This window comes from Metarhizium brunneum, chromosome 5 (assembly GCF_013426205.1).
Source record: "Metarhizium brunneum chromosome 5, complete sequence".
Lineage (NCBI taxonomy): Eukaryota > Fungi > Ascomycota > Sordariomycetes > Hypocreales > Clavicipitaceae > Metarhizium > Metarhizium brunneum.
The window spans coordinates 1776863-1793763 of NC_089426.1; the positions used below are offsets into that span (position 1 = coordinate 1776863).

At 41.3% G+C, this 16901-nt stretch overlaps 5 protein-coding genes across 5 annotated transcripts; 4 read left to right on the forward strand and 1 right to left on the reverse strand.

The window, feature by feature from the left end:
• Positions 1 to 7082: 7082 nt before the first annotated feature.
• Positions 7083 to 8548, forward strand: G6M90_00g086310 (uncharacterized protein; the record flags this gene model as incomplete). Its single annotated transcript, XM_014686997.1, has 4 exons — positions 7083 to 7141; positions 7432 to 7454; positions 7508 to 7650; positions 7709 to 8548. The coding sequence occupies 4 exons, from the start codon at positions 7083 to 7085 to the stop codon at positions 8546 to 8548; spliced, it is 1065 nt and encodes a 354-aa protein (XP_014542483.1).
• A 1332-nt stretch (positions 8549 to 9880) lies between these two features.
• tim23 (Mitochondrial import inner membrane translocase subunit tim23) lies at positions 9881 to 10644 on the forward strand (the record flags this gene model as incomplete). Its single annotated transcript, XM_014686996.1, has 2 exons — positions 9881 to 10522; positions 10585 to 10644. 2 exons carry the CDS (start codon positions 9881 to 9883, stop codon positions 10642 to 10644), a joined length of 702 nt encoding a protein of 233 aa, XP_014542482.1.
• A 1022-nt stretch (positions 10645 to 11666) lies between these two features.
• Positions 11667 to 12909, forward strand: G6M90_00g086330 (uncharacterized protein; the record flags this gene model as incomplete). Its single annotated transcript, XM_014686995.1, has 2 exons — positions 11667 to 12176; positions 12400 to 12909. The coding sequence occupies 2 exons, from the start codon at positions 11667 to 11669 to the stop codon at positions 12907 to 12909; spliced, it is 1020 nt and encodes a 339-aa protein (XP_014542481.1).
• A 534-nt stretch (positions 12910 to 13443) lies between these two features.
• MAN12 (Mannosyl-oligosaccharide alpha-1,2-mannosidase) lies at positions 13444 to 15274 on the reverse strand (the record flags this gene model as incomplete). The annotated part of the gene is made up of 2 exons (XM_014686994.2): positions 13444 to 13572; positions 13664 to 15274. 2 exons carry the CDS (start codon positions 15272 to 15274, stop codon positions 13444 to 13446), a joined length of 1740 nt encoding a protein of 579 aa, XP_014542480.2.
• A 797-nt stretch (positions 15275 to 16071) lies between these two features.
• On the forward strand, positions 16072 to 16691 carry cyn1 (Cyanate hydratase; the record flags this gene model as incomplete). Its single annotated transcript, XM_014686993.2, has 3 exons — positions 16072 to 16104; positions 16156 to 16595; positions 16670 to 16691. The coding sequence occupies 3 exons, from the start codon at positions 16072 to 16074 to the stop codon at positions 16689 to 16691; spliced, it is 495 nt and encodes a 164-aa protein (XP_014542479.2).
• Positions 16692 to 16901: the final 210 nt, after the last annotated feature.

A 16901-nucleotide genomic window follows, 5' to 3' on the forward strand; every position in this document is an offset into this window, starting at 1 on the left:
CGCCTAGAGATTGCGCATCGATAACAGCCTCGGATTCGCGACGCTCCTCCTCCTCCAACTCATCCAGCGATTGCAGACCCAAGCGAGTCATTTGTTGACCCTTGGTAACCAACTGCCGCTTTTGGCGGCGCAGTCGCGCTAGACGGGCCAGCGCTTCATTCAACTCAGCCTGAGCCTTGAGCATTTGCTCTTCCGCTCTCTCTTCCTCCTGATCCAAACGTTTCGATTCGGAAATAATGCGACCAACTACAAGGACACTCATTAGCAAAAAACAGTGACACACAAAAAGGACACCTACGCGAGCTAATCGCGACACCAGAAGCATCACAGGAACGCCCCCGCCGCACGCATTCCCCGCACTTGGAGGAACGCTCAATCATCTTGCAACGAAGACCACGGGCGGAACAAAAGGAACACGGCATGACGTCGTAACCAAACGATTCAATGGAATCAGCCAAGCGATCGTTCCGTAAGGTAGAAGGAGCCTTCAACGAGGGATCTTTTCGCTTTCGGGTACGAGGAACGACGGTACGACTGGACATGGCGTCAGAAGGACATCACAAAGGATGAAAAGAAAGAGGAACTTACCAACGAAAAGAAAAGGGCAGAGGAACTACTTATGAAACAAGGCCTAGGTCTTGAGGACAAGACCATGGGAGAGGGGACATCGTGTTACGACCCAGCACGTAGGCTGCAGGATGGGCCGGCTGCATGGAGCCGCCGGGCGGCACAGGCATGACGGGCCACGGAACATTGGTCGGCACGACAGGACCAATGGGAAGGACGCTCAGTTATTATAAGTGAGCATGCACAACGCTCACCAGTGTTTGGAAGTGAGCATCGAGGATGCTCACCTCCGCGATAACTAGCAACCGTAGTATATAGGGACCCCCAAATTCGCTTCATAGATAGCCTCTAGCTCCTTAGCTTTCAACACAGATCATTACATTGAATAAGCCTCGCTTACAACTCTTTGACTCTGATCACTTGGTTACGGTCTACGACCTATTACCAACGTAACACCCAACTGCTCAGATTGACTGCCCTAGTGGCTCTGCCAACATAAACTACGACTAGTTTATCCCTTGGGAACCTTAGCCGTTACACTCTTAAAATAAAGAGTAAAAATAATTAATAATAATTAAATAATAATCTTAGAACCTAATTTAAATATACCTATTAAATACTAAGCTTATATAGATCTTATAGATATATATGAATTAGACATATATTAATTATATATATATATAAAGAATAAGTAATAGTATTAGTATATATATAAGGGAAAGATCTTAATATATAAAAGAGAGTTACTACTTAAGTCACCTTAATATAAAATAAAAGACCATATAATATGCCTACTACTAAATTACTTAGAATATATGGTAGATAAGGCTAGAGAATAGTATAAGTAGTAATATGGGATACTAGCAGTATATAAACAGATATAATAAGTATTAAATATACTTAAATATAAAGACCCTAGGGGAATTATAGAATTAATATATTATAGTAAATAAAAACTAAATAAGTGGTATAATAAATAGAAGTTTAACCTTAGATATAATAAGAAATATATAGTAAACTATAATAACCTAAAATATAAGAAGTATAAAGAAATAAAAGACTAAATTTATAACCGCTTATATTAAATATTTAATAATAGGTTTTACTTTAAGTACCTATAAAATAAAACTAGACCTATAAAATAGTACTAAGAAATAAAATAATAAATCGTAGAAGAATCTATTTTAAAAAACTTAAAAAATAAGGCATATTATTTATAAAAGGGCTATAAGCTGGTATAAAAAGAAAGATGCTAATAACCCTTAATATAATCTAGGACAAATAAAGTAATAAGATGGTATTAGACGCTAAAGTTATAGGATATTACGTTTATATACTTATAGATAGTGGTGTAATAAGTAATTATATCTTACCTAGAGTTATTAATTATTACTAACTACTATAGAAACATAAAGAGGTACTATATAAGTTAATTAATATTAAAGGAAAACTTTTTACTTATAATAATAAAATTATTAACTAAGAGATTAATTATCTTAAAGTATAGATTTAAGGTTATTTAAAAGTGATTTAACTTAATATTATAAACGTATTAGAACACGACTTAGTGTTAAGGTACCTATAGTTATAGGAGAGTAACCTATTAATTAACTAAAGGATAGGCTAATTAAAGTAAAATAAGACTTTAAGCTAATATAATTAATAAAATTTAGAAGAAAGAATAAAATTTTATTATAACTTAGCTTATAAATAGAGTTCTAAAGAAAAGGAACCTTTAAGTAAGTTATTTAAGGACTAATAATAATAAATAAATAATATAAAAATAATAAATATAAAGAAGAGAATGATTAGATCTACTATAATAACCTTAATAGCGCTATAAACCAGAATATAAATAATAATAAATAATAAAAAGATAAAAGCTAAGATTTAAAAGGTTATTACTACCTTAAGGAAAGACCTTATAAATATAAATAAGAAACTTAAAAAAAAGAAGAAAAATAAGAATAATAAAAATAATAAAAGCCTAATAATAAAAAAAAAAAGACTTAAGAATATCCCTAAGGAATACTAAAAATATAAAAAATTATTTATAAAAGAATTAAAAACTAGATTACTTAAACATAATTAATAAGATCATAAAATTAAATTAATAAATAAAAAGTTAATAATATTCTATAAGATCTATAATTTAAATATAAAAGAACTTAAAACACTATAAAAGTATATTAATAAGATATTAGTAAAAGGCTATATCATAGTATTTATATTAAAAGTTAAATACCTAGTTATATTTATTTTAAAGAAAAATAAAAAATTACGGTTAATAATAGATTATTAGTAATTAAACGTGATTACTATAAAAGATAAAATACTATTACTATTAATATTAGAACTACAGGACTAATTACACGGTATAAATTAGTTTACCGCAGTAGACCTAAAAGGAGTATATAACTTAATTTAAATAAAGGAGGGTTATAAATAAATAATAGCCTTTAGAATAAAGTTTAGACTATTTAAATACTTAGTAATACTAATAGGGCTTATTAATATACTAGTAATATTTTAGAGAATAATTAATAGTGTATTATAAGAATATTTAAATAATTTTATGGTAGTATATCTTAATAATATATTAATCTTCTTAAAAACCCTAAAAGACCATAAAAAACATATATATATAGTACTAAAAACGCTATAAGATGTTAAACTATTACTTAAACTAATAAAATATAAGTTTTATATATAAGAAGTAAACTTCCTAGAATATATAATATAATTAAATAAAATATAAATAAAAAAGATAAAGATTAAGGTAATAAGGAACTAGCTAATACTAAAGAATATTAAGGATATATAAAGCTTTAAAGGCTTTATAAATTACTATAAGAGATTTATTAAAAGCTATAATAAAATCGTAGCACCCTTAAATAAACTTACTAAGAAGGATAAGTAATAAAATTAAAATAATAAAGCGTAATATACCTTTAATAAGATTAAAGAACTTATTATATTTAAACCTATTTTAAAAACCTTTAACCTAAAAAAGGAAATAGAATTAAAAACTAACTTATTAGACTTTACTCTAAGAGTATAAGTTAAATAATAAGATAATAATAAGAAATTATACCTTATTATATTTTACTTAAAGAAACTTTATAAAGTAAAACTTAATTACCTTATTTATAATAAAGAATTCCTAGTAATTATTAATACTTTTAAGGAATTTAGATATTATCTTATAAAAAGTAAATATAAAGTTAAGGTATATACTAATCATAAGAATATCTCTTATTTTATAATAATATAATAATTAAATAAATAATAAATTTAATAGGCTAAATATCTTTTAGAATTTAATTATAAGATTATTTATTAAAAAGAATCTAAAAACAAATAAGTAGACGCTCTAAGTCAAAGAAGTGATTATAATATAAGAGTACTTATAGTAATAAGATAACTCCTTAAGATTAATAAAGATAGTAATTTTTAGTAGAAATAACTAAATGCTATACTAAAGGTATAAGATAAAGACCTAGTATATAAGAAAATCTAATAATAAGCAAAGAAAAAAGTTAGGTTTATAGATATACTAAAAGAATATCTTATAGAACCTAGAATTATCCTAAAGTACCACAGAGAGAAAATCTAAATACTACTAGAGTTATAAGAAGAATATATTAAAGAAATACATAAATATTTAGTTTATAGACATTAAGGAATCCGTAAGATACTAGATAAGATATAATAATAATATGATTTCTTAGGAATTAAGAAAATAATTAAAAAGGTTATTAATAAATATATATAATATAAAAAAAGTAAGGCTTTATAATATAAGCCATATAAAGAATTATAACCATTACTAGTACTAATATAATCATAAAAATTAATAGCTTTTAATTATATTATAAAGTTATTAATATTAAAAGAACTAATAACTAATATAAAATATAATAGTATATTTATGGTTATAAATAGACTTATAAAGTATAAATACTTTTTACTATATAAAGAAGTAAGTAATATAAAAGAACTTATATATATGTTCTTATAAATAATAATAAGTAATCATAGGCTACTAAAAGAAATCATATTAGATAAAAGAAGTATATTTACCTCTAAGTTTTAGTAAGCACTTATAATATAACTTAAAATAAACCATAAGTTAAGTATTATATATTATTCATAAATAAATAAATAAATAAAAAGATTAAACTAAACGCTTAAATAATATCTATGATACTATATTAATTATTAATAAGATAATTAGGTAAAATAGTTACTTATAGCGTAATTAGCTTATAATAGCTTAATATTAGAATTAATAAAGTAAATACTAGCCTATATTAATTACGGATTTAATCCTAAAGTATTTTAAATATAATATAAAAGACTATAAATAGAATAAGTAATATTATAAGTAAATAAACTAAAAAAATTATATAAAGAAATGTAATATAAATTAGAATTTATATAAAAAAGAATAATATAATATTATAATTAAAAAAGATTAAAGGGATTAATCTTTAAGGAGGGAGATATGGTTTACTTACTCTAATAAAATATTAAAATAATATAATTAAGTAATAAATTAAACTATAAAAAATTAAGATTATTTATTATTAAGAAAAGAATATTAATAAATAACTACGAACTTTTATTATTAAAGACTATAAGGAATTATTTTATAGTATATATTTTACTTCTTAAGAAAGCATTAAATAATATACTAGTAAAAGAAGATATTAAAGTTATAAATAAAATAAAATATAAAATAGAATAGATCTTAGATATAAGGATAAGAAATAAAACATATTAATATCTTATTAAATAGAAAAGCTATAAAGATAAGGAAAATATATAGGAACCTATAAAGTACTTAAAGAATTACTAGTACCTATTATGGTAGTATTACTAGTAGTATTTAATAAGGTATCCTTAAATATAGTATTCTAATTTAATATATTAATAGCACTTAGAGATTATATATTAATAATAGCCTTAGATTTATAATGCTCTTTCTCCTTTAACTTATCTAGTAATTATAGACCTAAGTAAGTTATTTATTAACCCTTAGTAACTAATTACTACTTTTAATAGCGTAATTATGCTAGATAAGCCAGTGCTTTATTTAACTTAGCCTAAGCCTTAAGTATTTACTTTTTTACTTTCTTTTCCTCTTAATTTAAACATTTTAATTTAAAAATAATATGACTAACTATAAAGATACTTATTAGTAAAAAATAATAACATATAAAAAGGACACCTATATAAGCTAATTATAATACTAAAAGTATTACAGGAACGCCCCTATTATATATATTCCCTGCACTTAAAGGAATACTTAATTATCTTATAATAAAAACCATAGGTAAAATAAAAAGAACATAATATAATATTATAACTAAATAATTTAATAAAATTAACTAAATAATTATTTTATAAGGTAAAAGGAGCCTTTAATAAGGGATCTTTTTGCTTTTAAGTATAAGGGATAATAGTATGACTAGATATAGCGTTAAAAGGACATCATAAAAGATAAAAAGAAAGAAGAACTTACTAATAAAAGAAAAGAGTAAAAGAACTACTTATAAAATAAGGCCTAGGTCTTAAGGATAAGACTATAGGAGAGGGGATATTATGTTATAACCTAGTATATAAGCTATAGGTTAGGCCAGCTATATGGAGCTGCTAGGCAGCATAGGCATAATAGCCATAGAATATTAGTTAGTATAATAAGATTAATAAGGAGGATACTTAATTATTATAAGTAAGTATATATAATACTTATTAGTATTTAAAAGTAAGTATTAAGGATACTTACCTTTATAATAACTAGTAATTATAATATATAAAGACCCCTAAATTTACTTTATAAATAGACTTTAGCTTCTTAGCTTTTAATATAAATTATTATATTAACTAAGCTTTACTTATAACTCTCTGACTTTAATTACTTAGTTATGGTCTATAACCTATTACTAATGTAATACTTAACTGCTTAAATTAACTGCCCTAGTTGTTCTGCTAATATAAACTATAACTAGTTTATCCCTTAGGAACCTAAGCCGTTACATTAAGCTAGTATTATTAAGAAATTTATATATTTATATAATTATTTTTATATTTAATTAAGGATATTCCTTTTTATATATTTATACTTAAAATATATTATAAGACTTAATAATAGGACTACTAGCCTAAAATTAAGGCGTAGTGGGGATCCTGCGCACCTAACAAAAAGTCGCTGCGCCCCGAGCAATTCACCCTGGCGTCGCCTCGGCTGCCCCGTGAAATTCTCTACTCCCACCGCCACTGTATGTATTTATTAACTTCTTCTCTACGTCAACTTCTCTTTGGATTGATGGAAGAAGGAAGATCTGGAGCGCAGTCATCCCTTTCTCTTTATTTCGCCTGTCGGCCTTTAAGTAGTCTGGCTTTCCGGTCCCTTCACTATTTTTCGACCACTGTCGCTCCTATCAGCTGCGCTTGGCCATATCCACCAAGACATGGCTAGTCAGTCGTCAAGTCTCTCGCAAGTTGTCACCATGGCTCCTCCGCTGGCAAATTTGCACCTCGATGTTGAGGCTATTTCAGGAATTTGCGGGTGAGTCCAACATCCACAATACGCTCCGAATACGACATTCCATCTTTGCATTCGCTTGGTTGGCCTGGGCCATAACCTCGAGCCTGGCTTGATGCACCCGGAAGCTGCTCCGGCGGGGCCGTGCTGTGCTGTGCATCTGGGCCATGCCATGCCATCATGAAGCATGGGCACGAAAAGGCAACCAAGCCAGCCAAGCAAATCATCACCGCCTGCGCGCAATGGCCATGACCCCCTTCGCGGTTACTGCTCAATTCCGATCATTGATTGCTGACTTGAAATTCTCCATGTAGCTCCATCTCAATCGCATGCTGGGGTAAGTTGCATAGCAAAATTGTCTATGGCAATCTGGAGGCTAACCTGTCCCAGTCATCGTTTTCACACCTCAGCTTATCGCGAACTGGAGGTCCAGTTCTGCAGAGGCATTGTCTGTTCAGTTTATTATTGTGTGGTTAATTGGAGATGTCTTTAATATCGCCGGCGCCGTCCTTCAGGGTGTCCTGCCAACCATGGTAAGATCCGTCACAGCCTTGGAGACATGTGTACTTCAGCTAATATTGTGTCGCATAGATTATTCTTGCCGTCTACTATACGTTGGCTGATATAGTCCTTCTGGGCCAATGTTTCTACTACCGAGGATTTACATGGCGCGACGAACCTGCTACACCTACTCCTAAACCGTCGCCCCAGTTCAACGGCAACGCAACCGAACGGACGGCTTTGTTAGGCGATTACGAGTACCACCGAGAGCGTCGTGGATCTGACTGGACTGGTCTGTCACTGACTGTTCCTCATATTTCTAACGCCGAGCCACCCCCACCCCCGCCCAGTGCATTGCAGACTCTGATCTGGAATATGTCTATCGTTCTCATGGTTTGCGCCGCCGGCGTATTAGGCTGGTGGCTAGGAGATTCTGCGACAAGTACGGATAAGGAACCCAAAGCCGGTGGAGAGGATGCTATTGAATTCAATCTCCTGGGGCAAGTTTTCGGCTACCTGTGCGCTGTCTTCTATATTGCCTCTCGGGTGCCACAGCTCATCCTCAACTATCGCCGCAAGACGACTGAAGGCTTAAGCATGCTCTTCTTCATCTTCGCATGCCTGGGAAACGTTACGTACGTATTATCAATATTTGCCTACGAGCCTGAGTGCCAGCATGAAGAGTGCAGGCCTGGTGAAACGGGACGTATTTACGGTAGATACATGCTTCTCAACCTAAGTTGGCTGGCAGGCGCCATGGTCACTCTCTTCATGGATCTCATTGTCTTTGGCCAATACTTTTACTATAACAGAAACGAAACAGATAAAGAGGCCCGTTGCTGCGATGAGGCAAATGCTGGGGGTCTTCTAGAAGAAACTTACTACGATCAGAGGCCGTTGCTTCAACGAACTGACTCTGGAGTTCCGTAAGTGGGCGACAACGAAACGCTTCATCTTACTGCATGGAAAATGGATTGAACCTAAAGGAAAAAATCATAATATACTGGAGTTATGGATATAAAAGGTCGGCACTGGTTTAAATGGGAAAACGGTCTTTCAGGAACACAACAGGACTTAGGCTACATGGCGTTTTTATATCGAAGGGACACAGGCCCAACCACTCATTTGATGGTTCTTTTTTACCGTACATTCATAGATTCACAATGACTATCGGAGACTCATTATCTGCTTAGCGGCTATCGAGCGAAGACTACAATGATCTGGTGCCAATCTGAAGTTCCAGGTTTCAGCTCCACAAACCTGTGGAACGTCTGCTGCGGCTGTCATGACATGTTCACGGCCTGGTCAGTAAAAATTGCGAGGATTCAGGCCGCCAGGTTCCGCCCCACATAGAGCTGCCCCACATAATATTTTTTCTTCCGCTATATAAGGCGGACAACCCAGGACACCTCTTTGTTTTTTCTCTTTTCTTACTTCTACATCATCAGTTGGGATTAAACTATTAACCGTCATGTTAATTATTTAATTTCATACGGAAGACTTCGCTACGGCGACTTGCTGCTAGGCACCCTCCGAAGTGGGTGTTTGGCCGTTCCCGGTCTCCCAGAGAAACGAAGCTGCCTACCTATCACGTACTTTCGATACTATTGTTGCTGTCCGTGTTGAGGTTGTTCCGACATACCACGATGGAGAGATAGAGGGATTGAATAGTTGTAGACGTAACACACCATGTGGGCTTAAAGAAGCCTCGCCAACGAGTTTCTGGCCTAGCACTTGTTATGGCTTTTCCTGCAGAATGATGATCCTATGCTGTGAGGTTGAGCCTGATGCTGCTGGGGAGCAAATTTTTTAAACCGTGACGAGCTGCGTCCTTAACCTGGCTTTGCAACTTAAGTCCAAGCCCTACAGTGTATCAGGACAAGGTAAATGAACAAATCTAAATTCTGCAGGTCGTCGATGCCCGTGGCGTGGGTTGAGATATCTTCGATATTCTCTTGGTGCCATCAGTTGCATTCTCGAACGCAAAATTATTTCTCGTCTCTGCCACAGCTGTACTGTGTACATTCGCAATTGTTGCATGCACGTGACCGTCGGGATTGGTGCCGTGCACGGACCACTCGGTCGGAAAGCGCGACTTGCGGAAGAGAAATTTTTGGCCAGAGATCCGTCATTCGGGGGAGTCCCAGCTTGTGGCTAAGCATTCTCCTCTTGCCAACCGGTCCTTTCCAACCCCACGGACAGCTTCATTGTCCTCCACGTAGCTCGAACAAGTCGAATACTTCCCAGAGAACAGCGCTTATCATGTCGTCGCTCTGGAACGCCTTTACCGGCGGCAACAAGCCGCGCCAGCAGCAACATGAACAGACACACGCCTTTGATGCGCCTGCCCCTTCATCGCAGACCAGCTTCGACCCATCCCAGGGCCAAGGAGTAGAAGCCTTCCTCCAGAGCTCGACGTTTGCTGATCCCTCACAATTGCATCCCCTCGCTGGGCTCAATAAGGATACGCTCGAGTATCTAACGCTCGAGGACTCTGCCCTTTCCGAACTCCCAGGCGGCCAGTCCGTCCTGCCATCACGAGGATTTACCGATGATCTCTGTTACGGTACCGGCATCACATATCTAGCCGCCCTGTCGATAGGAGGTGTATGGGGTCTGCAGGATGGCCTGAAGAAGTCTGTTGGTCAGCCTCCTAAGCTGCGAATGAATGCCATTCTCAACGGAATGACTCGGAGGGGACCGTTCCTCGGCAACTCGGCCGGTGTTGTCGCAATTGTGTACAACTGCATCAACTCCTTAATTGGTAGTCTTCGCGGCAAGCATGACTCTGCCAATACAGTCATTTCTGGCTTCCTTAGTGGTGTTGTATTTAAGAGCACTCGTGGTGTTCGATCAATGATGATTTCTGGTGGTGTGGTCGGCTCCGTTGCCGGTGTCTGGGCTGTGAGTCAATTACCCGATGACCTTGTGTCGCCATTGAAATACTGACTTGAGTTCTTTGTAAGATTGTGCGACGATCATTCTTTCCTATTCCTGAGCCCGCAGCTCCTATTGAGAAGCTGTGATTTTATCTTCATATGACATGATGGTGGTTTCGTCACCAAACCAGTTTAAAATTTACAACACTCTTAATGTCGATGCCACACGGCCGGTTAAAGACCAAGCAAAAGCAAAAAGGAAAGAGCATGGAAGGCAGGTGAGGAAGGAAAATGTACGGATATGGCGGCGACCGATTTTGCCCCTTGTATATGCCGATACAGCAGATTCGGCGGAGTTTTTCTTTTCGGTGGCATTTGTCATGGACGATCTCTCCTCCCATGAACTCAGTGTACATTATTACATCAGGTACCCAGCGAGCATTAGACCATACAGGATGAGGCGCCTGGTCTACAATTTACATGATTGGAATATGATGTGCGAAGCTGGATAACAGAAGTGAGAAGAAGCAAGGGTGTGTGTGTGTGTGTGTGTGGTTATTGAAGGCCCACAGGAAGGCTGTGAATATACGTGTGGCATTGTGTGCTAGTATGGGAATCGATGGGATATTTCACACCTGTCGGATTGCAGGCGGCCATAAAATAAACACGTCTGAGCACCTCACCTCGACTAACCCCTTCCCCTCTAATCATCCAGCGCAGTCTACGGAATCCCGCCTTATTTTGACTTTTTAAGGCGCATCACAAACACCAACTTTCCCCCTCAGACTGCCCGGCAAGACGAAGAGATCAACGCACCAACATGTGCCTCCCCTGCTTCCCGTGGACGTGGACGAAATACGAAGACCCCCTAGACACATTGCCAGAGCAATCTGTCTGGATACATGACGGGAACACCTGGGCACTGCAGAAAATAGTAAGTATGGCGAGTTCTCTAGGTCGTGGTTGGCTCGCAGCCGAAGTGCGCCGTCTGAATACAAGGTGAGCGGCAAGTGAGCAGTGAAGCGGCCCAGAGCACGCACACGGGCACATGTTGTCTGCCAACACTCCATGTGCCTTTCTCTCCCTCGCGCCTTTTTTTCTCTCTCCCATTCCGTCTTCATCTGCACCCCTCGTCTGCAAATGCCCTCGGCAGCGGCCAATTCCTAGCCATGCCCGAGGCAGGCACCGACCTCAAGTCTCCGAAGCCTCGTCGTCCACTTCCCAAGGCCGACAACCCTCTCTCCCGCCAGGTGCACTTTGACGATCCCAACTCCAAGACAAAGCCGAGCTCAGCTGCCGCCCAAGAGCCAAAAAACACACAGCCCGATTCCCACCCGCAGGTCGGTCCACCGCCTCTGCCAAACCTCAACCGTCCTCCCTCGGACCAGTGGTTTACAGCTGCCAACCCGACGCGCAGTATAAATCTACCTGCAGCCCAGCCGCCGTACGCCCATTTCCCCCATCTACATCCTCACCCGCCATTCCACCAGCAGTCTTTTGTCCAGGGCGTGACATATTTCCCTGCTGCCAACATGGGAGATTATCAGAATTGCGCGCCTCCCCCTACGGGAGTCAACTTTCAGCCTCCCGTGCCGGATACCACGTTTGGGCCGATGCCACATGTCTATGTGCCTAGGTTTGATGGTGGCCCGGTATACGGCGGCGGCGGCGTTGTTCATGTCAGTCCTCCTTATTCTTCGTTCTTGTCCCCTTCTTCTTGTTTATTTGCTGCTCCGAGTGTGAGGCCTACGATTACCGTGGTTTCCCCAAAGACGTTTTATGTCGGGGGGTACAACTATTATGCAAGTGCCGGTTGTTTTGCTCTGCTGAGCTGCTTTGGGCCGTTTTTGATGACCTCTTGCTTTGGATTACATGACACGATTCGTACTAACACCCTCGCAGCAGCCAGTGGCAGCCGCGCCCCAGGGCTACGTCGTCCAGCCCGGAATGGTGCCCTTGGCCCAGCAGCCCGTCATGCTCAACCCTCACGCATACGTCCCTGTAGGTGCCCCCGGCATCCCAGGCCAGCCGATGATGAGCGCCGCCGCCATGCCAGCGCCCATGATGGCCGCCGCTGCCGCTCCGGGAGCAGGCGGAGGTGCCATCCCCATCATTCCAGGTAATCTCCCTCCTCCTCCTCCTCCTACCTCTACGGCCATGCCCGAAGTGTCTGGCATGGGGCGTACGCCCAACGAGGAAATGCTCCGTCAGGTCGAATTTGCCTACAGCAACCGCTTGTTCGAGCCGCAGGACTTTAAGCCTGCTGATGACGACCCATCTCGCTATTACTATGTTCGTGAGGTTGACGGGAACTGGACCCAGCGCAATCGGTTTACTATTGATCATATGGGCGATTGCAGGTGGTATGTCACTGATGAGGGGTGGTTTTACGCAGTGAGATTGCCAGATTAGACGTGGACTGTTGAGGTAAGTCTTGCCGTACGTATTTCGAACTGCGGAAGGTTGTGGAATATTGACTTTGGATAGCTTGCTCGTTCAAGAAAATTGGGAATAAGACGTGAGCAGATGTTATTTAGGGTTGACACGTAAGTCTAACGAATGACGGAGCACGGATGGAGTCGTTCTAACGGCGCTTTGCGTAGGCAACTTCGTTTCGGGAAACCGCAAAAGTACGAAGAGGGATTCCAACATGCTAGTTTGGGCCACTATGGCAAGATAACAAACTCGGTAGATTATGATGATGCAGTTGGACTTTATAAACCATGCAGATGAGCCCGAGGTATCTTTATGTGTAGTCAGCTTTTGCCAACCCCAGTATCCGGGTATAGTGGTCCCGTAGTATACAATATTGCTCATTCATTCAGAGCACGCTTTAAGCCATCGTTTGAGCTTCAGTGATTTACCCCGTTTATCCCCGGCTGTCCCATGCTCTATCGTAAAGTCCGCTTGATAATGCTCTCAAAACAATATAGATACATGTATGCTTTATCCTTCTGCGGTGGGTCTTTTCAAAGGGTGCGCTTCCGTATTAAGCACATATTCATCCAAACTAATCAAATCCGGCGGTGAAAAGATGAGATAGAAATACTTGAGCGTCTCGGCGAGCCAAAAACTCTACACACCAGTTAGTCAACACTAGTCACAGGTATAAAAGCTCGAGCACACACAGTAGCAAAAGAAAAAAAGGGGGTTGGGTTTATCTGACCTCCATTGAATCAACCTTGTTCGTATTCCCGCTCGTCGTGACATCTGAAATGGCCGAATACGCATATTTGGTTTCCGTCGAGCCCAGGATCGCCTGGAACATGGCCCACGCCGTGTCCTGCAGCTCCTTCTTGCCCGTGATGCGGTACAGTATGAACAGGCTCTCGATTGCCTCGGGGCGCAGCTGGTACTGCGGATCGCGGGCGTTGACGAACCCCTTGGGGAGGTTCTTGCCACCCACCCTCTTCCAGACGGCGTCGTCCCAGGGACACTCCTTGCTGTCGTTGCAGGGGATGAGCCTGAAAATCTCGGGCATCAAGCCGGTCGGGAAGACGCTGTATGCCCAGCCGCAGCCGCGCGCGAGACGCTCGCCCAGCGAGACGTGCTCGTCAATGCTGAACAGGCGGCCGCCGAGGCCAAACATGCCGCCTGCGAAACAGGTGAGGTGCTGGCTTTCCGGGACGAGCTTCTCCGCGCTCCGGGCGTGGTAGTCTCCCGAGAAGAGAATGTCGTCCTCACTGGGCAGCATGGGCCGGAAGAGGAGGTGCTGGGCGGCCGTGTCCATGGACGTGCGGTACATCTGCTCGTATACGGGGTCGACGCCGCCGGTGAGGGCGTGCATTTTCGGGAAGTACTCGTAGAGGGAGTCGGCTCGTGCGCCAAGGCTAAACTCGCTGTTGCGGGCGGCTTCGTTGCGGAAGTCGAGGGTGATGGGCCACATGCCGGGGAGGAGGGTATCGTTTTGGGTTCTTTCGAGGAAGCGTGTTACGCGGTCGGTTGCGTCGTAGTACTTGGGGTCACCGGTGATTTGCGACAGGCGGGTGAATTCGACGCAGAGGGAGGCCGGGGAGGCAGAAGGGTCGTTTGTGCCGGCGACCAGAGCGCCGGATTTGGCTTCTTTGTAGTTAAACCAGAAGCCTGGGAGATGGTTTGGGGTGTCGAACCCGTGGTAGAGCATCTCGGCCAGCTCGACGGCCTTGTTTAGTAGAACTTTGTCGCCGCTGAGGTCGTATGCGCTCAAGAGGCCGCCCAGATGGCGAATTGTCGTTTCGAATAGATTCGCGGCGTTGTCCTTTGTAACGGACCAGTCGATCCCGCTGACGGCTTTGACTGCCTCGCGGAACTCGTCTCGCAGGTCCATGATCCAGAGTGTGTCGAGGGCATCGACTAGAGTGGCAGCCCATCCGCCAAAGGGGTCCTTGAAGCCGCCCGACACGGGCATCAGCTCGTCCTTCATCCAGGCATATGTTCTGTATGCGTTGTAACTCTTCTTAAAAGTATCCCGCACAGCTCTCTGCCGCTTCTTTGTTTCGTCGTCGTGGGCAAAGGCGTCGTCGGGGGCTTGCACTCGTCCCAGCTTTCGCGGGGAGCCAGTCGGCATCGGTTTAATGGACTCTGGGGGGTAGAACAGCTTCGCCTTGGACCAATCGAATTTTAACCCGGGCGAGTCCTGTGATGGTGATTGGGGCGATTGGCCTCCAGGAGCGGGAGGGTTTTGTGATACCAGCGGCGAGGGGGCATCGTCGCCCGGCATCATGTGCATCACCAGCATTACGACCAGCACGAGGCCGGTGAGCAGGACGAGCCGCGACATTCTTCGAGGGAAAGCCATTGTGACGGCGGAGTTGGCATCTCAAGCTCTTGCACCGTGACAATGAAGTCGGGCAAGTCGAGGGCGTTTCAAAGAGCCTGTGCTTCATCTGGCATCTGTGTCAACCAAGGCCGGAGCCAGCCATATGCCAGGGGACGGGCTGGGGTTGGGGTTGGTTTATTAGTATTAGGTTGCATTTCGCCATCAGCATGTGGGTTCCACGAGGGCGTTTTTGTGGCGGATGGCGGTGGATTCGACTGGACATCGGACTATTTTAAGTAGTACTTAAGTAGGTACTTAATCAACTTAAAGCAGACGCCTCCCGTGACGTGCGTGGGAAACGCCGGGATGTACAAATGGACATGGATACCCCGTACCACAGTAGGTACCTGACATCCGGTCGATAAGGCACGGGTTCTTGCATTCTGTGTTTCGTAGTACTCTGTAACTACTCCGTGCTCTGTACCCCGTACTGCAAAGCACCAACACCAGACATCTTGCATCCTGAGACGCTGGACATGGCACCCGACACAAATGTCAGCAAATGCGCAAACTACCCGTTGTCTACTCCGTAGCCGAGGCAGCGTCATGGCCGCCGACGATAAAGATAAAGATGCATCCATGTATCCATGGCCTGCATCAAGGTCGTATCGCGGGCAGACGACTGAATGAGATGCCGAGTTATCCCCTCTATTTAAGCTTCCCCTCACTCGAGACTCTCGCGATTTCACTTCAACTCTTCCCCCACTGAATAGCAAGCCGCCATCACAGGATCCTCAAGTAGTTAGTTTGTATACATCGTCGTCTCTACACTCACAATGCCTGAGCAGCAACGACTTGCTTCCATCGGCGTAAGCACATGACTCCGTCCTCACTTCCACGCCCGTCGTTAATCATGACAGGCCAACGTCGATACCCGTCTCCCTCTTCACTGCAGCCTCCTCTTCCAAGCCAAAACCGCCAAGAACCTCACCTTTGCTCAGATTGCCGAACATCTTGGCCGCAGCGAAGTCGCCTGTGCTGGGATTTTCTACGGCCAGGTTCAAGCCTCTGCCGAAGATGTCGACAAACTGAGCGAGCTCCTCGGTGTAAGCCGCGATGACGTCGCCGAGCAGATGATGGCCTTTCCGAATCGCGGCATATCCGTGGAAATGCCGCCCACTGAGCCGCTCATTTATCGCCTTTATGAGGTTATCCAGAATTATGGCTATTCATACAAGGCAGTCATGAATGAGAAGTTTGGCGATGGCATCATGAGTGGTGTTTGTTTCAAGACAGACGTTGATAAGGAGGTGGACGAGACGGGGGCTACTTGGGCCGTCATCACCATGAAGGGGAAATGGTGAGTGGCAATTTCCGCCTTCATTCCACTGCCTGACCTTCATTGGCGACTTGTTATACTAATCTCTTGCATAGGTTGCCGTTTACCCGATTTTAAACAGTGCTATGCGGGACTTTGTTTCGACCTGGGACCAGAGCGCGTCGGTGCTAGAGAGCAGAATGTATGTATATCGAACACGCAGGACTTGCTATCTGGGCCGTATAATCTTGCTGTATTGTATTTGAGGAACGTGCCCTCTAGGACCAAGTGGGCTCATTATCAGTGATCACATTCGCTTGGTCTCAAATTCTCCGCAAACCACCCCAC